The 23594-nt window shown below is 38.9% G+C and overlaps 1 protein-coding gene across 1 annotated transcript in view; it reads right to left on the minus strand.

Moving 5' to 3' along the window:
* The window catches only part of elapor2b (endosome-lysosome associated apoptosis and autophagy regulator family member 2b), a 95289-nt gene that overhangs the window by 48271 nt on the left and 23424 nt on the right, over window positions 1-23594 (minus strand). Inside the window, exons 2-3 of the mRNA XM_028815018.2 lie at window positions 4224-4344; window positions 1431-1620 (exon numbers count right to left, since the gene is read on the minus strand). Coding sequence (XP_028670851.1) covers window positions 1431-1620; window positions 4224-4344 — 311 coding nt within the window. The remainder of the gene's footprint in view (window positions 1-1430; window positions 1621-4223; window positions 4345-23594) is intronic.

Raw genomic sequence — 23594 nt, forward strand, 5'->3', positions numbered from 1 at the left:
TTTTCTGACCGTTTTTTCACTAGTTTTGCATTTGGCTACAGTCAGTGTCACTACTGGTAGCATGAGGCGATATATGGACCCTACAGAGGTTGCACAGGTAGTCCAATTTCTCCAGGATGGCACATCAATATGTGCCATTGGCAGAAGGTCTGCTGTGTCTCCCAGCACAGTCTCAAGGGCATGGGGAGATTCCAGGAGACAGGCAGGTACTCTAGGAGAGCTGGACATGGCCATAGAAGGTCCTTAACCCATTAGCAGGACAGTTATCTGCTCCTTTGGGCAAGGAGGAACAGGATGAACACTGCCAGACAAAATGACCTCCAGCGGGCCACTGGTGTGAATGTCTCTGACCAAACAATCAGAAACAGACTACATGAAGGTGGCCTGAGGGCCCTGTGCACATTGCATAGGCATTGGCATTTGCCATAGAATACCAGAATTGGCAGGTCCACCACTGGCGCCCTGTGCTTTTCACAGATGAGAGCATATTCACCCTGAGCACATGTGACAGATGTGAAAGGGTCTGGAGAAACCGTGGAGAATGTTATGCTCCCTGTAACATCATTCAGCGTGATCGGTTTGGTGGTGGGTCAGTGATGGTCTGGGGAGGCATACCCATGGAGGGATGCACAGATCTCTACATGCTAGACAACAGCACCTTGACTGCCAATGGGTATCAGGATGAAATCAATTGGACCCATTGTCAGACCCTATGTTAGTGCAGTGGGTCCTGGGATCCTCCTGGTGCACGACAATGCCCAGCCTCATGAGGGGAGAGTATGCAAGCAGTTCCTGGAGGATGAAGGAATTGATACCATTGACTGGCCCCCATGCTCGCCTGACCTAAATCCAATAGAACACTTCTGGGACATTATGTTTCAGTCCATTCAACGTTGCCATGTTACATCTCAGACTGTCCAGGAGCTCAGTGATGCCCTGGTCCAGATCTGGGAGGATATCCACTCCAGGACACCAATCGTCATCTCATTAGGAGCTTGCCCCGATGTTGTCAGGCATGCATACATGCACTTAGGGGCCATACAAACTACTGAGTATGATTTTGAGTTGCTGCAATGAAATTTCGGCAAAATTGACTAGCCTGACACATCTTTTTTCCACTTTGATTTCTGGGGTGTCTTTGTATTCAGCCCTCTGTAGGTTGATAATTTTCATTTTCATCAAACGATATGGCATCCTTTTGTTCCTAACACATTACCCAGTCCATATCCGTATAGATATCTAGCATGATTTTTTCCCATTGAGATCTGATGTGTTTTCAAAGTGTTCCTTTCATTTTTTTGATCAGTTTATATGGCATATTGTCTTCAGCAAGATGGTACCAAAACAATTTACTCCAAGATCAGTCTTTGATTTAGAAAGACTGCAGATGCAAAAATAAATAAATACACTTAGCCGTAAAAACCACTAACCTATTGCAACTGACAGTTTCTCCAGTTCCAGGTCCATTATCCATGTATGTAGCAACATTAGTGAATCCAGGGGGCAGATCATCCCATTCATCAAAGCGAACACCACTACCCAAAGAATATGTCCCAGCAGCACATTCTGTGCATTCCTGAGAAGACATTTCCAGAAACTGACCTGCTTCACATGAAAATGCTAAAAATAAAACAAAACCAAGAAAAATAATGTTAAAATTCTGTATAACAAATCAATTTTAATACATCTATCATTGTAAGGCATCTATAGTTTATAATATGAGAAAGGTAGCAAGAACAATGCTTCAGGTAGTCAGGTCAGTTTAAGTTGGGGAGCATACATTAGTACAGTGTGTTGCTGCACCCACCACATGACAAAACAGCTTGGGATCCTAGTTGGCGACCCCCTAGTCAGACATGTGGCCCTGTCCCACTCCACAGAAATGGCCATCTATCTGCCTCAGCCAGGTGTTACATGGGCGTCCCCTTAGCCTGTCCAACCGCTCTGGTCCTCAACAATGGAATCCTGTGAGCAGGATCACCCGTGGGGAATCGTGCCACATGGCCATAGTGCCATAACTGATGCTCCCTTGCAATGCAGGTAATGTGCCTCATTTGGGATTCCGTGAGCAACCACTTGTTCAACACAAAGTTGAACCAGGAGTATCCAAGAATTCTCCAAAGAGACACTGTACCAAGTCTTCATATCTGGTCACTGGATAGCGTCCATGTCTCGCAACCATATAGCAAAACAGGAAGCACCAGGATTCTTAAGATTTGGACATTTGTCCTTCCGTGAAGATATCAGGAGCACCACACACCCCTTACCAGTGACCTCATGACCCCCCCCCCCCCATATGCTCTCCCAATTATGAAAAGTCACCAGAGACATGAATGTCGCTGCTGATGTAAGTAAACCTCTCGAAAAACTTGACAATCTCTCTGCAAACAGACACACTGACAATGGCTGTTCCCAAGAGGTCATTAAAGACCCGGATCTTGCTTTATATTCGGTTCACTCACAAGCCCAGACACTCAGACTCCTCTCTCAGTCTCTCTAGAGCCCCGATCAGAGCCTCCATCAACTCCGCAAAGATCACAGCATCATTGGCAAAGTCAAGATCAGTGAATCTTTCTTCACCAACAGATGTCCCACAGCCGCTGGACCCAATGACCCGGCCCAACACCCAGTCAATGCAAGCACTGAACAGAGTAGTAGCAAGAACACAACCATGACAATGCCCAGAATCAACTTGAAAAAACACAGGGGTTCTACCTCCACTCTGCACAGCATTCATAGTACCAGTGTGCAGGCCGACCATGAAATGCAGCAACTTTGTAGGGATCCCACAAAGTCTCAGGATGTCCCACAAGGCAACTCGATCAACTGAGTTAAACACTTTATGAAAATCAACAATGGCTGCAAAGAAACTCTGGCAATATTCACATTTCTGCTCTATGAGAACCCTTATTGCCAGGATGTGGTCGATGGTAGACTTCTTAGATATAAAACTAGACTGCTCCAGTCACTGGTAGGTGAGCAAGAGATCATGGATCCTACTGAGGATGACCCTAGCAAGGACTGTACCCGGCACCGAGAACAGTGTTATCCTGCTGTAGTCAGTATTATACAGTATATTAGCAGATTCATAAAGGTTTAGAAAAGAACACTGATTTTAACGCAGTTGTGGTAAGAGCTGGCATTACATATTCTCTGGCATGGCTACTATTTATAGCTGAACAATATTTTTGAAAGGGATATGTTCACCATGGTAGTTTTAGTTTATACACAAAAGCATTATACAATATATGCAGATACTTCTGCAGCAGTCTTGATCAAAGTTCTGTAGTACTTTTTGATATTTTCCAATCTTTGCAAACAATAGCAATAATGTACATGTTGCCTCTGTAGCTTTATCTTCTTTAGTCACAGAAGCAATACAATCTGTAATCCTCTTATTCTATAAAAATGTATTGTATTTTTGCTAAAAAAATAAATAAAATTCAACAAGGCTAGGTTTGGAATAAAAAGCAGATTTTAAAGTTTGAAGGATTTCATTGGTTCATTGTTCCAAATTTCATAACATAGATAAATATTACTTAAAATCTTCATTTTACTGATCTATAAAAAAAATCCATGAATAAATAGGTCACATTGTATTTTCTTTTCACTTTATTACTGCAGTTTTGAACACTCTGATAATGAATAATATTGTGCATATTAGTACTTATTTTTACAACTTTGGAAACCTTCTTTCACTTTCTTCCCTGGAGTTAAAGGCACAAGGGCTCTGTTGCCAATGTGGTTCACAAATTGCCTCTCTTGCATTTTCACTAAAATTCTTCATCTTGTTCACATCCTTAACAGTTGCAAGCATTTCTGGATTTGTGCTTGAAAGTCTCGGATTTCAGGAGGTGATTCATAAAAAACAGCTGGCCTTAAAAATATATTATGTTACATAAACTTCTAAAGCTGGAGCCACAAGGATTGCACAAATGGTCAGCGACTTTGATTATCTAGCTTCAAAATACAATAACAACAGTGTGAACAATTATCTGTGGAAGTTGTGATGTGTTTACATCATATTCACAAACCACCCTTTAGATTAGAGTTATGTATAAAGAACAAAGTACACAATTCTTATATGAAATTGCTTTTCTAAATTCAGTTCAGTTTATTTAGATTAAACTGAACAGCTTACTAGGTTGAAAAACAGTAGTAGACACATTTTAGCATTCCTGAATTTGCAGGAAACTAGTACAGTAGTGTGACTTCTTACTTACTGCATTCTGTGCCCCTTACAGGATCAGGCAGCCCTGAGCAAGATCCTTCTCTATTTGGAACTGCAACTCTCCAACGAGACCCAGTACTGTCACATTCTGTATATTCAAAATAATAATCACCCTGCAAAATAATAACAGTTAAAATAAACATTGTTAAAAAGTTCATATGCACTGCAAAATAAAACAGTTAAAATAAACATTGTTAAAAAGTTCATATGCACTGCAAAAACAGTAAACTATTTCAACCATTCTATGATCTGCTCCTCACAAACTGAGGGCACCGTGGCGGATTTTAGCAGATTGCTGGCCAACCACAAGCGTTACCTGGTAGGTAACCACCCATACAATCAGATTGTGACACAGACTACGAATGCCGTGAATTATGAAAACTAGTTTGCAAAACAGACTTATTTATTCCAGTATTAAAATAAGCACACTGTAGAATAAAAAAGTTGTACAATGTCTACTGCACACTGCGGGGAACACAGGTTCATTTTAAATCACCGCATGTGTGAAAAGGGTGGCGGAATGCATACTTTGTGTTTGGTTAAATTTGAAGTACTGTACTGTGAAGGTATATAGTGGCTTAGTGCTACATCTTTTCTTTATTTGGTGAAAAAACATAACGTTTAAAATTTGAAATTGACAAATTGCCAAGAATAATAATAATTCTTTATGCTTATATATACTCATGTTTTACTGCTAACATTAATATTAATGAGGTACCCCAAATGAAATAGGGCTGTCATCTCATGAGATATTAATAGAAGTACGAGTGCAGCAGCTGGCATCTTCTGCTGCTTTATGGGATACATAAGTAACTTTTAGTAATTAAAGATGAAGGATTGCAATACTGACAAAAATGAGCAAACTAGTACATCTTTATTCCTGCAGGTAAACACTGCTCTTCCTAGCCCATCAAAAGTTAACAGCACATTCATTTGAACCTGGAGATTGGGCTGTAGTAAAGGGGTGCAAACAAAGAAATTGTCTGACTTATAGGAGAAACAAGATATACCAGATACGTCTAAATGCCAGCACAGCACTAAAACGTGTAGGGAGACCAATCTGGCATTTGTTTAAATAGCTGTGGGTGGCAATGCACAACAAATTATTAATATTTTGGCTTCTTGGGCCAAAGTAATATAGAAAATAGCCAAACAACTGGGCACATCAGAGACTGAGCGTCTTATGAAAAACACTGACTGCAAAAGTGTCGTTCATGAAATGGCAAACCCAGATATAAACCAAAGGCAGTAAGAAGCTCGGGTATAACCGTTGTAAATCAAATATATCCCTGAAAAGGGCTAGTGTCTTACATTAATGACATAAGTGATGACATGGTTGTCTGTATAAGTACTCTGTCTCTAGTCACTGCTGCACGCTTGTCAATGGCAAAATAAACTAGAAACGTTTTGTTTTTGAAGTAAATACTTGCATTGCCCATGTCAATTCCAGGCTAAGGTATGACCTTAGATGTCAAACCATTCTTCTTTAACAACATCACAAATATATTTCTAGATGGCAGCAGGACTTGCTCAAAAAGAGCAGTTGGTATTTTTATTATGATTGTCTTTACATCAAGAAAATTAAAAGTATTTCATTTAATATAGCTCAGACTAAGGCTTATGATAAACCAAGTGACTTTTGTGATGATGATGATGATGATGATGATGATGATGATAAAAACAAAAGGATGGAACTGCAAGGTAAAATGTACTTGAAACCTACTTGTACTAATTAGGATTACTGTAATGTACTTAATTGTTTTTAATAAAGTGTCCAAAGAAAGGAACAAATATGCTGCAGTATTTTCAAAATGTATCAAGTAGAGTTTAAATTAGAAAACAAGTATTTAAGCATATCATACCAGTATACAATAGAATCACTTTACTCATTTGTAACTTTGAGCTCACTTTAAAATACTTTTAATTGCGTAGAATGTGCCTACGTTTCATTCTCAGAACATCAAATGCTGGCGTACTAAATTTACCTAACTGCAGCAAAAAGAAATAACTTTTCATTATTTTGTTTCTTCTAATGTTTTTACCATTAAAGAAAAGTTCAGCATACACAATAGGATTACAATGTACAGGAAAGTCTGGGCCACTTATTTGGCATAGCTTGGAAAAAAATTACTAAGCATTGCTTTCTGATATATATATGTGTGTATATACAGTACATATATATATTATTTATATTATATATACATACATACATATATATATACATATATACATACATATATACATATCTCGCAACTGAAATGAGGGCACCGTGGCGGATGTTAGCAATACAATCAGATTGTGACACAGACTATGAATGCAATGAATGTAATTACTCCGATCTACATGCTGTCAAATGAATGAACCACACGCCGTGGCGCAACGTTAGAGGCTTCGCCTCTGGCGCTGATGTCCGAGATTCAATTCCCCGAGAGGGGGGTGCAGTGAGTGTGTACGCCTGATGAGCCCAGAATTAGGGCGAAACACGTGTCTCGTACTCTTTGCATTATTTGACAGTAAACTATTTCAACACATATACATATACACATATACATATTACATACTACATAATACATGATAAACCAAGTGACTTTTGTGATGATGATGATGATGATAAAAACAAAAGGATGGAACTGCAAGGTAAAATGTACTTGAAACCTACTTGTACTAATTAGGATTACTGTAATGTACTTAATTGTTTTTAATAAAGTGTCCAAAGAAAGGAACAAATGCATACTACATAATATATATATATATATATATATATATATATATATATATATATATATATATATATATATATATATATATATATATACATACATACATACACATACACACATATATATATACATATACATACAGATACTGGTCATAAAATTAGAATATCATGACAAGGTTGATTTATTTCAGTAATTCCATTCAAAAAGTGAAACATGTATATTAGATTCATTCATTACATACAGATTGATGTATTTCAAATGTTTATTTCTTTTAATGTTGATGATTATAACTGACAACTAATGAAAGTCCCAAATTCAGTATCTTGGAAAATTAGAATATCAATTAAGACCAATGCAAAAAAAGGATTTTTAGAAATGTTGGCCAACTAAAAGGTATGAACATGAAAAGTATGAGCTTGTTCAGCACTCAATATTTAGTTGGGGCTCCTTTGGCCTGGATTACTGCAGCAGTGTGGCATGGCATGTAGTCGATCAGTCTGTGGCACTGCTCAGGTGTTATGAGAGCCCTTGTTGCTCTGATAGTGGCCTTCAGCTCTTCTGAATTGTTGGGTCTGGCGTATTGCATCTTCCTCTTCACAATACCCCATAGATTTTCTATGGGGTTAAGGTCAGGCTAGTTTGCTGGCCAATCAAGAACAGGGATACCATGGTCCTTAAACCAGGTACTGGTAGCTTTGGCACTGTGTGCAGGTGCCAGGTCCTGTTGGAAAATGAAATCTGCATCTCCATAAAGTTCGTCAGCAGCAGGAAGCATGAAGTGCTCTAAAACTTCCTGGTAGACGGCTGCGTTGACCTTGGACCTCAGAAAACACAATGGACCAACACCAGCAGATGACATGGCACCCCAAACCATCACTGACTGTGGAAACTTTACACTGGACCTCACGCAACGTGGATTCTGTGCCTCTCCTCTCTTCCTCCAGACTCTGGGACCTTGATTTCCAAAGGAAATGCAAAATTTACTTTCATCAGAAAGCAGCAGTCCAGTCCTTTTTGTCTTTAGCCCAGGCGAGATGCTTCTGACGCTGTCTCTTGTTCAAGAGTGGCTTGTCACAAGGAATGCGACAGCTGAAACCCATGTCTTGCATACGTCTGTGCGTGGTGGTTCTTGAACCACTGACTCCAGCTGCAGTCCACTCTTTGTGAATCTCCCCCACATTTTTGAATGGGTTTTTGTTTCACAATCCTCTCCAGGATGCGGTTATCCCTATTGCTTGTACACTTTTTTCTACCACATCTTGTCCTTCCCTTCGCCTCTCTATTAATGTGCTTGGACACAGAGCTCTGTGAACAGCCAGCCTCTTTAGCAATGACCTTTTGTGTCTTGCCCTCCTTGTGCAAGGTGTCAATGGTCGTCTTTTGGACAACTGTCAAGTCAGCAGTCTTCCCCATGATTGTGTAGCCTACAGAACTAGACTTAGAGACCATTTAAAGGCTTTTGCAGGTGTTTTGAGTTAATTAGCTGATTAGAGTGTGGCACCAGGTGTCTTCAATATCGAACCTTTTCACAATATTCTAATTTTCCGAGATATTGAATTTGGAACTTTCATTAGTTGTCAGTTATAATCATCAACATTAAATGAAATAAACATTTGAAATACATCAGTCTGTGTAATGAATGAATCTAATATACAAATTTCACTTTTTGAATGGAATTACTGAAATAAATCAACTTGGTCATGATATTCTAATAAGTACTGTGAAAAAGTTTTAGGCAGGTGTGAAAAAATGCTGTAAACAAAGAATGCTTTCAAAAATGGAAGTGTTATTCATTTATTTTCATCAATCAACAAAATGCAGTGAATGAACAAAAGAGAACTCTAAATCAAATCAATATTTGGTGTGACCACCCTTTGCCTTCAAAACAGCATCAATTCTTCCAGGTACACTTGCACACAGTTTTTGAAGGAACTCGGCTGGTAGGTTGTTCCAAACATCTTGGAGAACTAACCACAGATCTTCTGTGGATGTAGGCTTCCTCACATCCTTCTGTCTCTTCATGTAATCCCAGACACACTCGATGATGTTGAGATCAGGGCTCTGTGGGGGCCATACCATCACTTTCAGGACGACTTCTTCTTCTTTACGCTGAAGATAGTTCTTAATTACTTTCACTATACGTTTGGGGACGTTGTCCTGCTGCAGAATAAATTTGGGGCCAATCATATGCCTCCCTGATGGTATTGTATGATGGATAAGTATCTGCCTGTATTTCTCAGCATTGAGAACACCATTAATCCTGACCAAATCTCCAACTCCATTTGCAGAAATGCAGCCCCAAACGTTCAAGGAACCTCCACCATGCTTCACTGTTGCCTGCACACACTCATTATTGTACCGCTCTCCAGCCCTTCGACGAACAAACTGCCTTCTGCTACAGCCAAATATTTCAAATTTTGACTCATCAGTCCAGAGCACCTGCTGCCATTTTTCTGCACCCCAGTTCCTATGTTTTCGTGCATACTTGAGTCGCTTGGTCTTGTTTCCATGTCGGAGGTATGGCTTTTTGGCTGCAACTCTTCCATGAAGACCACTTCTGGCTAGACTTCTCCGGACAGTAGATGGGTGTACCTGGGTCCCACTGGTTTCTGCCAGTTCTGAGCTGATGTTACTGCTGGACATCTTCCAGTTTCTAAGGGTAATAAGCTTGATGTGTCTTTCATCTGCTGCACTGTTTCCTTGGCTGACCACTGCGTCTACGATCCTCAACGTTGCCCGTTTCTTTGTTCTTCTTCAAAAGAGCTTGAACAGCACATCTTGAAACCCCAGTCTGCTTTGAAATCTAGTGATGGACCGCTCGATACTCAGGTTTCGACACTGTGTCGAGCTTTCGAAGCACTGGAGCTCGAAAGGCCGCTTCGAGGCTTGTTTGAAATGTGTCTGTCACGTGATTTTGAGGCGCGCTAGCGTAATGATGATATCTGCGCAGTCAGCAGTCAATTTGGTCTCTCACTAGTCTGCTGAAGTGCTTTGGCTCAAAGCATAAAAGCAGTTGTTCCTGCTACAGCGATAAGGTGCGCTAACCCGAGTTCAAATCCTAATTGGGGCTCGCATATGTTGAAATAAGGATTTTGTATAAAACAGTTAAGTAGTACTTGTCTGAAAGTTAACAAATATATTTTGGAGACATTTTGAACGATTTACATGGGGCACCTTTTTCCTTGGTGTGGAATCGTGTCCACCTAGAATCTGTAACAAATTAATGAGCATATTTTGCATAAGGTAGCACATATTATAACAATCCAGAATCTATTCTACCCCATGTCGATCATATCAGAGAGGCTAAGAAACGCTTCACTAAAGCCAACGTGGTCATTACACCAGTATATGCGCAAGACACTCTCATTAAACATTTTTATTATTCAGTGATTCCCAGATCTGTAGCTGATTTGTATTATTGATTTCCAAAAAGCAATGTGAGTAAAAGCGTGCACTACATAACTAATCACAACTGTCTTTAAAACAGAATCAGCGCCATCAACAGTGTCTTCTGCAATTTTAGGAAAGCCTCGGGATGTCTGCGTTAATGAGACAAAAAAGTTGTAAAGAAACTTTGCGAATTCATCCAGAGGTGAACATAAAGATCACTCAAGTACTGACAAGAAGGAGCAGCTGGATAAGCACATCTAGAGCCAAACTTTCGAAAAAACCACCTGACATTGTCAACAACATCTTTTCCTTCTGAATGCATCCTTTCAAAGGCTGCTCTGGGAGAGGGGGGGTGTTAAATAAGTATCTTCCAAACTGCAGCACAACAGAGTAAATCATTGATGTAAATAGAATTATTGAAAGAGTAAGCTTTTGTCGTTTCTGTATTCTTAAACCATCTTCCAGTTACACAAATCCCCCGCAGTCACGGTCACATTTAACGTTCCCTGCTCCTTACCTGTCTTGTTACCCAAAGCATCAACACTCAGTTTCATTCAAGGCTTTACCGTCCTTCCTTTCATAGACATAAAATAAGACACACATTTCCTCTACATACGTGTCAAATAATAATAGTAAACTGTCAAGAACGAGAAAAAGCACAAAATGGGAATATTTATGATAAGAGCCTCGGCATCAGGGTGAGAATGTGCCTTGTCACCCATTACGTGAGCTCGTCTGCCACCCCTCAGTTGCACTGGCACACGTTACACTCGGGGGCAAATGCAATGGAGAATACCGACAGTGTACACCTTCAGAAGTGGAATAAATGGACTGTATAAGTAGAACATTTCAGATAAACTATGAATTTTGTTAATCATAAACAATGCAACATAACTATTATACGTGTTGTTACTTTTTATCTATTCTCACCAAACATTACATATCTACATGGGAAATGAACATGGGTAATATGTTTATAATCACTCTCACTAAAATACACTGTTAAAATATATTAATGAGCAAATTGAGACACATTGGCCTTTAGGAAATATCAAAAAGCGTGTGTGCTGTCATTTAGGACAGAATGCATTGTTAACTTGACGCACTCTCGACTGACGCGATGTTGCGAAAAAAAAGAAACCGCACAGTCCATGCAAACTCATATCCTCCTTGGTTTTTGACCTTATGATTAATTGTCAATATCAAATCAATAAAGTCATTTTAAGAAGATGACAAGTCTGCTATAGTCCGTTCAATTAGCGCTCCTTTTAAAATGTTTGCTTATACAGAATATAAAACAGAATCTCAATGATACGGGACTCACGAATAGTAACGAATAATATGCGACACTGAGAAATTATAATTCCTAATAACGGGAACAAGTAAAAACTACGACTTCCTAAAACGGACACTGTAAATGTAGGCATTTCAATAAATAATTTAGGAGACTTGTGTGTGAATTTCAATACCAATTTAGGAACTACGTAGGCTACCTGTTGTACTATAAACGGTACCTCAAGCAGCACTTAACAGTAAATAGTCTAACAGAACAATGACTGACTGAAACGCTGCGCCGCTACAATAAAGGTTCACACTGTCATTCTGCATGTTTAGAAGGCGCTGATTGGCTGAAACCGTTTATAGCGTATTGTCTCAAATTGGTAGTGCCGTATAGCGATCAGAAACGAAAAGACACATTTAGGCATGCTGCACAGTAGTTTGTTTATCTACAATACAAATTCAGATTGCCAAAGATAAAAGGTACGTGCCTACGTAACATATGAATGAAAGAAAGACAGTGGGTAAAATGAATGACAATGTAACAGCATGTTCCGGAAATTATTATTGTTACGCTGTAGCCGGCAAGTGCTGCGCATCTCACAGTTGTACCGTGGCTTGCTCACATGTCAGTGAAGTGATCCCTATTTATGCTTTAAAGAGCCTGGATACCTATGTGTCCCCCTTTTATAACCATTGCTCCGTGTATATTGCCTTACTCTTTGGATTGCCACAAAGCAACCTGCGAGATTGGAGAAAGGTTGAGAAGAGATCGTGAGAGGAAACGACAGCGTCGTGGAAACGAGACGGACTGTGAACGGAGAGAAGCAGAAATGCTCCTACACCACCACATAATTACTATTCAGACAGTGATTCCGAGTAGGCCGTTCCTATCGAATCAATGTCCAAGGGTTTTCTTTTGTAATTTTGTTTCCCTTATAAAAAAATCATAATGCTGTGCGATGAAGGGCCCAGTTCACGACAGGCAGCCGCGTTTAAACAGGGAGCCCTTCACATACAACTTTAACACGCGCAACGTAGTTGGGCACACATGGCAAGTATATATATATATATATATATATATATATATATATATATATATATATATATATATATATATATATATATAAGTTGATATATGACAATATATCTTTGACACTATGTATCAGACAAAGGAAATCACAGCAATCCACAAGAACAATAATTACTTCTCAGCAACTATCTGAATTGTAGTTTAACTACAGTATAGTAACTGAAGTGTGTAATGTCAATACGAATTACAAAATATAACTAGAGAGTCAAGTGTCAGATAGACTCTCAAAATATAGAGGTCAATGCCTTTGAGTGTGCTGAGGCTTCACAAAGATTTAGTAACCAGTGACCATGTCTGTTCGAGGCTTCGAAGCCCTATCATGATCCAATCTCAGTACTATGCATGTCTGAGGCTTTGGAGCCCCGTCATGAGCTCAGTACTGCGCATGTCTGAGGCTTCGGAGCCCCGTCATGAGCTCAGTACTACGCATGTCTGAGGCTTCGGAGCCCCGTCATGAGCTCAGTACTACGCATGTCTGAGGCTTCGGAGCCCCGTTCGAAGCCCGTCATGACGCAATCTCAGTACTACGCATGTCTGAGGCTTCGGAGCCCCGTCATGAGATCAATACTACGCATGTCTGAGGCTTCGGAGCCCCGTCATGAGATCAATACTACGCATGTCTGAGGCTTCGGAGCCCCGTCATGAGCTCAGTACTACGCATGTCTGAGGCTTCGAGCCCCGTCATGATCTCAGTACTACGCATGTCTGAGGCTTCGAAGCCCCATTCGAAGCTCGTCATGATGCAATCTCAGCACTACGCATGACTGAGGCTTCGCATACCTGTCATGATCTCAGTACTACGCATGTCTGAGGCTTCAGAGCCCAGTCATGATGCAATCTCAGTACGCATGTCTGCTCAGTGCTTCTAACCAAGCTTGAAGATTCCAGTGTGCATGTCTGATTAGTGCTTCAAATCATTATTCATCGAGCTCCCGTTTGAAGTACATACGGCATCAACAGAGTTCAAAAACTCGACAGAATTCCCATTGAAATGAATGTTTGTGGATGATCCAGGGGCGGCACGGTGGCGCAGTGGGTAGCACTGCTGCCTCGCAGTTGGGAGACCTGGGGACCTGGGTTTGCTTCCCAGGTCCTCCCTGCGTGGAGTCTGCATGTTCTCCCCGTGTCTGCGTGGGTTTCCTCCGGGCGCTCCGGTTTCCTCCCACAGTCCAAAGACATGCAGGTTAGGTGGATTGGCGATTCTAAATTGGCCCTAGTGTGTGCTTGGTGTGTGGGTGTGTTTGTGTGTGTCCTGCGGTGGGTTGGCACCCTGCCCAGGATTGGTTCCTGCCTTGTGCCTTGTGTTGGCTGGGATTGGCTCCAGCAGACCCCCGTGACCCTGTGTTCAGATTCAGTGGGTTGGAAAATGGATGGATGGATGATCCATACATGTTAAATGATTGTGCCCGATAATACTTTGTGGCAAAAAATAAAATTATAAATTATACATCATACAAATGCGACAGACTGCTGTCACTGTCCTGCTCCACAGACAGATTGAGGAGATCGTTCCTCCCCCAAACTATGCGACTCTTTAATTCCACCAGGGGGGGTAAACGTTAATATTTAACTTTATACATAGTTATTGTCTGTTTTTTTCACCTGTATTATTATCATTCTTTAATTTAATATTATTTATTGTATCAGTATGCTGCTGCTGAAGAATGTGAATTTCCCATTGGGATTAATAAAGTATCTATCTATCTATCTATCTATCTATCTATCTATCTATCTATCTTGTAGAATGCATAATGCTGCAAAGAAAAGCTTTAGTAATACGAGTGACGACACATCTCTCACTATAATACTCTCATAAATATCCATTCTTCACCTCATGCAACGTTTTCATGCAACACTGAACGTATGTCATATAGTATACATCTATATATCATTGTTTTTGTCTTCATTACATACATACATACAAAACATGCATTATATACATCCACCCTGCTGAAAACATTAGTGGTGCAGCGGTAGCGTTGCTGCTCCATAATAAGGCTTGCGTGGGTTCGGGTCCCACGTCCACCCGTTGTGAATTGTGACCCAAAAGAGTCTGTTTTTCTTTTTTTTTCCATTTAACAGTAAATTCCACCGTGGACGGAGAGCGAGCAAGGCGAGAACACTAGTAAAGATATGTCAAATGGAAATGGGCATCTTGTTTTATGTCTATAACAAAAAAAAATATTTGAGTGATGATTTCAACTGTTATTGTAGTTGTTGATGGCAGGTTTAGCGGTTTAAATTTTTAAATATTAAATTAATAAGGTGGAATGTGTTCTTACTTTGAGTGTTGGGGGTGGGAGGGGGAGCTACAAGGTAAATGTGTTAGTAACTGGGATTGCGCCTCTATAACTGGAAGATTGCTTAGGAATGATACAGACTGGACAACTATATGTTTTAGGAAATGTTTTATTATTGCACTGTGCTGTGACTAAGACAACTTTTTACTGATCGACTGTCCGGACCTTGAAGATGTGTTCACGAGGGAGGGATGCTGCTGTTAAAAGCAAATGCTTTTTCAGCAGCAGGTCCAGATGTGTTTATCCCGCTGCTTTTTGTTGTTGCCTCAGCACTCAAGAGGATCTTTAATGCCGACCTTGATACATGCAATGCTCACTTGATCCATGCACTGCTCACCTTGGAGTGTCCCCTTTGTGTTTGTGTGTCGGTGACTGATCTGTGCCATGTCTCTCAGCCTCTCTGATGTGCTCCGGATTGACACCTTTGAATGTTTGGTGCAGCAGAGCAAATTCAACCAGATCTACCACAGTGGGTTTGTTATCACCTTATTCAATGGAGGGGTTCATGGACGTCAAATGGCTATGAATAGAAGATGAATTAATGTAAATACGTAAGCTGCCTTACGCAATTAGTCATCGCATTTTGATGGCGATTCTAAGTGGGGATGATTTCCGAACAGATCTCTTATGCGATCCTTCCACAGTATCTCTCAAAATTATTTAGTTCAAATTGGTTATAAAGATTTCACTCGAGATTATTTTTTAATTATTATTAATTATGATGAGTCTTTAATTCGGATCGAACATGGGCTAGCACTACGCTCAGAATTTGAAAAGCAACCACCTTAGTTAATTGAGCCACTGACGGCGTCTTTTCTTCGTAGCGAACTTGTTACTTTTGAGCTCCAAAAAATATTGTAAAGTATTAATAAATTAAATATTTTAATGCTTGATCGAATAATAACATCTGTGATTTAAGGATTTCACCTTTTCTTTCTCGAATGTGCTTACCTATATCATGGCAATGTACAGAGATAAACCTTTATTTTCTGTCTACTCCGTTTTAATTAAGTAAGACCAAAGAAAACATTTAAGGCTATTAAATGTGATCTCAAGAAAAGATGAGGGTTAATTATAATACTAATAACAGGAGCGATTATAATGATACAGTGCAAAAGTAAATACTAATTGAAGGAGCTGGGAATCCATGAGTGAGGTGTCTTATTTTAACTCTTGCTATCGTATAGTGCATTCTGCCTGTCGGCGTTAGTTATATTTATATTTTTTAGACATCAGACACTAGAACCTGCTGACGAACCCTTCTCTTCGTTGTCAGTCTGTAGCTGTGAAAAAATAAAAGCAATAAGAGTTGTAACAAACGTCATTGAAGTGGATCACACGTTTGTGTAACGTTAATGAAAATGGCCAGGAGGTGTCCCTAGAGAGGTGAGTGTCAAATGCTTCGAAGCTTCGATACGATTTCCGACACAATTGCTTAAAACGTGTTGATGCTTCATGAGGCTTCACTCCGCCCATCACTATTGAAATCTTTGTCTGGGAGAGACCTTGCTGATGCAGTATAAATACCTTGTGTCTTGTTGCGGTGCTCAATCTTGCCATGACATGAAACTGTCTTCCACAACCTCACCTTGGTAGCAGAGTTTGGCTGTTCCTCACCCAGTTTTAAGCCTCCTACACAGCTGTTTCTGTTTCAGTTAATGACTGTGTTTCAACCTACGTGTGACATTGATGATCATTAGCACCTGTTTGGTATAATTGGTTGATCATACACCTGACTATATTCCTACAAAATCCCTGACTTTGTGCAAGTGTACCTATAAGAATTGGTGCTGGTTTGAAGGCAAAAGGTAGTAACACCAAATATTGATTTGATTTAGATTTTCTTTTGTTCGCTCACTTTGCATTTTGTAAATTGATAACAATAAACAATCATCTATACTAATAAAAGGCAAAGCCCTCACTGACTCACTCACTCACTCACTGACTGACTGACTCACTCATCACTAATTCTCCAACTTCCCGTGTAGGTGGAAGGCTGAAATTTGGCAGGCTCATTCCTTACAGCTTACTTACAAAAGTTAGGCAGTTTTCATTTCAAAATTATACGCGTAATGGTCATAACTGGAACCTCTTTTTTGTCCATATACTGTAATGGTAGGCAGCAAGATGGCCGTAGGAGACTGAGTTGCGTGTCGCGTCATCACGCCTCCCACGTAATCACGTGAACTGACTGTGAACTCAGTACGTAGAAAAGAAGGAGGAGCCCCAAAGAGCGCAGAAGAAAACATTCATTACACAATTGACAAGGCAGCGAAACAATAAGAAGCGAGTGAGTGACGCATACAAGCATCTTCATAAGACACGAGGTATAAAAAAGCACGGTGTAAACCGTAACCTTAACTTTATAGAAACGCTCCCGCTGCCGTTTGCAATGCCATATTCGCGAGATACAAGTTTAATGAGAAGACACGAGGTATAAACGACAGTTTGCATCACTTTGTAACAGAGTTAAAATTGCTGTAGCGAGAAACTTTTAACTGCCGGGTCTTAGCTAACATGAAATAAACCCGTGGACATCGCAACATCACACAAGAGAGTGGCTCAAGTGAAGTGACTGAACGCAGCACGAGTGATCACTTCCATTAATCAAACCTGTTCAAAAAACACATTACACAATTGATAAGGTAGGAAAAGAATATGAAACAAGGCACGGTATAAACCGTAACTTTAAGTTTATAGAAACGCTGCCGTTTGCAATACCATATTCGCCCCTGCGAAGCGCGGTGATTTTGCTATATATATTAAACTATTTCAACCATTGTATGATCTGCTTCTCGCAACTGAAAGAGGGCACCGTGGCAGAAGTTAGCCGACTTGCTCACCAACCACAAGCGTTACCTGGTAGGTAACCACCCATACAATCACATTGTGAATCAGACTACGAATGCCTGCAATGTAATTACCCCGATCTACATGCTGTGAAATGAACGAACCTCACGCCGTGGCACAACGTTAGGGGCTTCGCCTCTACGTCCGAGGATCGATTCCCGTAAGGGAGTGCAGTGACTGTGTACTCCTGATGAGCCCACAATTACGGCGAAACACGTGTCGCATACTATGCATCTTCAAAGCACGGTGTAAACAGTAAGTTTAAATTGAGTTTATAGAAACGCTCCCGCTGCCGTTTGCAATACCATATTAGATGACTTTGTAACAGAGTTAAAATTGCTGGAGCGATAAATTTTTAACTGCCGGGTCATGTCGCGTGTTCTTGGGTAGGTACACCAAAAAATTTATACATTTATGCATGTAATGGGCAAACAAAAAATGTACTATACCCGAAAGCACTACAGTAGTACTCAATGTATCTTTAATTCTTAAATGTTAATGTTTTACTGTTTAATAATTTATACGATTCTTATATGTTATTCAGATTCTTTTATCAAAATACCAGTAACAGCGCACTGCACGATAACGTGGAGTGAATACACTTGACATGACCATTCATAGTATTTATCCTCTTTCTCTGTACGTTTACCATTCCTTTGCTCAGAGGTTGATGCGCTTGCTGCTTAATGAGCAGCTCTTGACCCTAGCGTCCCGCTGCTTCTCTTCTTTCGTCGGCATCTTATCCCGTTAAAACTGATTTATTTTAAAACTTAGTATGTTTTCTTTAATTTTTCACTTAAGCTGGCACTTAAGTCTTCAATCTGCCTCAAAAATGATTACCGAAGGTGGTAGACAATGAAAACGTCAGCCGTACGCATCCGCCACGCACGCACTGGTGCGCGCAGCTGTGAGTTGATTCTACAATTAAATAAAATAAACATAAAAAGAGTAATAACTTGCACCACCGCTATTCAATTACACTTGCCTAACGCCTCTCCTAAGGGGAAATACTGTGGGATCTGGGTATCCGTCAAAGCAGCAATCACAAGCCCGATTACAAAGTAGGAAGCTGTGATTTGTCGTCTCCCTCCCATGTAACAATCACAGCCCGTGTTGCAACGCACTATGTATGTATATGTATATATGTGTATGTGTGTGTATATGTATGTGTGTATATATATATGTGTTCATATGTGTGGGAAAGCGAATAGTAGACGTGACGTAGTATCTGTGTACCAAATTTCAAGTCAATAGGTGAAACGGTTTGCGAGCTACAGCTCATTTAAAATCCTGGACAGACAAACTAATAGCCACGGTACTGTTTTATAGAAGAACATTTTAATGTTTTATAATTTATATTTATATGCAATGTGCTTCTTATATATTACTTCATATTCTCAAATGATAATGATGTTAATGTTGTTTATATTGATTTCTATGTTATTGTAAGTGCTCTTTATTTGTGGAAAAATAAATTTGGCAATTAAACTTATTTTATACATACATTTTATTTTTTTCTCTTGCAGTCAGTGAGCGAATCCACTGGCTAATCAGCTATATATATATATATATATATATATTTGTATGTGTATATATATATGTGTGTATATATATATATATATATATTATATATATATATATATATATATATATATAGACAGATAGATAGATAGATATATGTGTATGTATGTAGATATACAAATATGTATATATATGTATATATGTTTATATATATGTAGATATACAAATATGTATATGTATATATATGTATATATGTGTATATATATATGTAGATATACAAATATGTATATGTATATATATGTATATGTGTCTGCATGTGTGTGTATATATATATATATATATATATATATATATATATATATATATATATATATGTGTATGTGTATATATATGTTGATATATGTATATATATGTGGATGTGTATATGTATATATTTATGTATATACACTATGTTTATGTATATATATGTTTACATAACCTCTTTAACACACTACTTCTCCGCTGCGAAGCGCGGGTATTTTGCTAGTTATTTATATTTCTGAAAGCATTCTTTGTTTACAGCATTTTTTCACACCTGCCTAAAACTTTTGCACAGTACTGTATATATACAGTTAGGTCCATAAATATTTGGACAGAGACAACTTTTTTGTAATTTTGGTTTTGTACATTACCACAATGAATTTTAAATGAAACAACTCAGATGCAGTTGAAGTGTAGACTTTCAGCTTTAATTCAGTGGGGTGAACAAAATGATTGCATAAAAATGTGAGGCAACTAAAGCATTTTTTAACACAATCCCTTCATTTCAGGGGCTCAAAAGTAATTGGACAAATGAAATAACTGGAAATAAAATGTTCATTTCTAATACAGTACTTGGTTGAAAACCCTTTGCTGGCAATGACAGCCTGAAGTCTTGAATTCATGGACATCACCAGATGCTGGGTTTCCTCCTTTTTAATGCTCTGCCAGGCCTTTACTGCAGCGGCTTTCAGTTGCTGTTTGTTTGTGGGCCTTTCTGTCTGAAATTTAGTCTTCAACAAGTGAAATGCATGCTCAATTGGGTTAAGATCAGGTGACTGACTTGGCCATTCAAGAATTTTTCACTTCTTTGCTTTAATAAACTCCTGGGTTGCTTTGGCTGTATGTTTTGGGTCATTGTCCATCTGTATCATGAAATGCCGCCCAATCAATTTGACTGCATTTAGCTGGATTTGAGCAGACAGTATGTCTCTGAACACCTCAGAATTCATTTGGCTGCTTCTTTCCTGTGTCACATCATCAATAAACACCAGTGTCCCAGTGCCACTGGCAGTCATGCACGCCCAAGCCATCACACTGCCTCCACCGTGTTTTACAGATGATGTGGTATGCTTTGGATAATGAGCTGTTCCACATCTTCTCCATACTTTTTTCTTGCCATCATTCTGGTAGAGGTTGATCTTGGTATCATCTGTCCAAAGAATGTTTTTCCAGAACAGTGCTGGCTTTTTTAGATGTTCTTTAGCAATGTCCAATCTAGCCTTTCTATTCTTGCTTGCACCTTGCAGTGCACCCCTCTGTATTTACTTTCATGCAGTCTTCTCTTTATGGTAGACTTGGATATCGATACGCCTACCCCCTGGAGAGTGTTGTTCACTTGGTTGGCTGTTGTGAAGGGGTTTCTCTTCACCATGGAAATGATTCTGCGATCATCCACCACTGTTGTCTTCCGTAGACGTCCAGGTCTTTTTGCGTTGCTGAGTTCACCAGTGCTTGCTTTCTTTCTCAGGATGTACCAAACTGTAGATTTTGCCACTCGTAATATTGTAGCAATTTCTCGGATGTTTTTTTTCTGTTTTCGCAGCTTAAGGATGGCTTCTTTCACCTGCATGGAGAGCTCTTTTGACCACATGTCTGTTCACAGCAAAATCTTCCAGATGCAAGCACCACACGTCAAATCAACTCCAGGCCTTTTATCTGCTTAATTGATAATGACATAATGACGGACCTGCCCACACCTGCCCATGAAATAGCCTTTGAGTCAATTGTCCAATTATTTTTGAGCCCCTGAAATGAATGGATTGTGTTAAAAATGCTTTAGTTGCCTCACATTTTCATGCAATTGTTTTGTTCACCCCACTGAATTAAAGCTGAAGGTCTGCACTTCAACTGCATCTGAGTTGCTTCATTTAAAATTCATTGTGGTGATGTACAGAACCAAAATTAGAAAAAAGTTGTCTCTGTCCAAATATTTATGGACCCAACTGTATATACATAAACACAACACTGTAAACCTGGTGAACACACTTGGATACGTTACAAATTCAAAAGAATCACATTACACTTTTTACAAGCAACCAGACAAGCTAAACAGGTACAACAAGATTTCAAGATACTGTGGGAGTGCTTGCCTGGAGGCATAAATACATGTGCGTCTCAACCGTATTCCTCTAGAAACTTTGAACCTGCTAGAATTAACAGTTCCTTCAGCACAAAGTAATGTAACTCATAAAACGTAATTACGTTTACAATACAGGTGACTGGTGGGATTATATCTCTCATGTGGTTTTGAAATGCCTGGGAATATTCCAAAAAGCACTAGAATCTGTACCTGGGAACACAGAAATCTAGGCTTGCCTGCTTGGACTGCTGCCACCCCAATCTTTACCAGGAAAAGCGGGTTGAGACTGTAACTGCAAAGTTTAAATGTAAACAATAACATGCAAGTCAACAAATAAAACCAGTAAAGAAAAAGCAGAAAATTATAAAAAAAAAAATGTTTTAGGATATTTGAGACACATAGCAAGTAAGGAAAAAAAAATCTTGTCCTGCAGCTTTACCTACCTCATTTTAAAAGGGGGTTTTCAGTCATTCATGTACAGTATATGTTAATGAAACTGGTTTATTTTACCATCGACCCACTAATTTCATAACCTTTTTTTCCTGATGTGGGTTGCAGGTTGCCAGTGGCAAAAGGCACATGTCAGATACCAGATTTAGATTTTTTTTTTTCACTTGATTTACATTGCTATATTGAAAAATTATTCACTAATTAAACTTTTTTCAAGTACACATAAAATAGCACAAAGAAACTATTTTAAATGATTATTGCATAACGAAACATACAGATTGTTTAAGTTCTCTAATTTCCTCTAATAATGTTCTTAAATTTTCCAGTTATAGGAAATATGTATAGTTTTCAAATACATATTGCCTGAGGAAGGAGCCTGAGATGCCTCGAAAGCTTGCATATTGCAATCTTTTTAGTTACCTAATAAAAGGTGTCATTTTGCTTGACTTCTCACTGCAATCCAACAAATATTAAATGTTCTAAATAGGTTTAACTTTAATAAACATCCACAGGTATAAATTACGGGATGAACAGCTATCATTTTAAGGGTCATTTGCTTAAAAAGGTTCCTAAGTTCATTATCCATTTTTATATAGTTTTGTCTCTCTTTGTTTATTCCATTACCAATTCTACACTGTACCATCTACCATCTAAGTAAAAAAATATTGATAAATGTAATTTAGGAGAAACATAAAATAGTGATCCATTATTTTTGCCATTAGAACAAAATTTAAATTACTTGTGGACAGTCAAATGAACATACAGTTTCAGAATTTGCAGTTGTAACTAAATATATTGCTCTATACAAAGAGTTCTAGCTCCTGGTGATCTCCTTACCTAGAAAAAGAATGCTTATTCATAAAATGGATTGATTTGTGTTTTGTGAAATCATAAAACTGTGTGTTTTATTTGTTCAATGTGTATAAAATAATTAGATAAGCAGCAGCATTTGCCAAGTAACACTGTTACCAGCTGTAATTCTGTCTCTGTACATTTTACTGGAAACATTTACTTTTGATTTTAAATTTCCCAAATTATTTGTATTTGCTCTAAAAATATAAAGGCATCAATTCCTAAAAACACAAGCAGTTGTTACTGCTAGTTCCTGTGTACAATTGTATTTTGTGTGATTAACAACTCTAACAATTATTGTAACAAAAAATATTACAGATTATCAGTGTAAAAATAAATGTCCGAGGGTGTCCCAAGACAGGTGCAGAACCCCATTATTATAGTTTATATTATATGTGAAACAAGTCATAAAAACAAAAGTCCTTAAATGTGTCAAATTTATTTTCAGGTGGACGTGCACTCCTGCTGTAGACCCAATTTGAAACTAAATTGTCATTTTTTGTAATTAAAAATATGACATGATTACAAT

This window comes from Erpetoichthys calabaricus, chromosome 1 (genome assembly GCF_900747795.2).
Source record: "Erpetoichthys calabaricus chromosome 1, fErpCal1.3, whole genome shotgun sequence".
Taxonomy (NCBI): domain Eukaryota; kingdom Metazoa; phylum Chordata; class Cladistia; order Polypteriformes; family Polypteridae; genus Erpetoichthys; species Erpetoichthys calabaricus.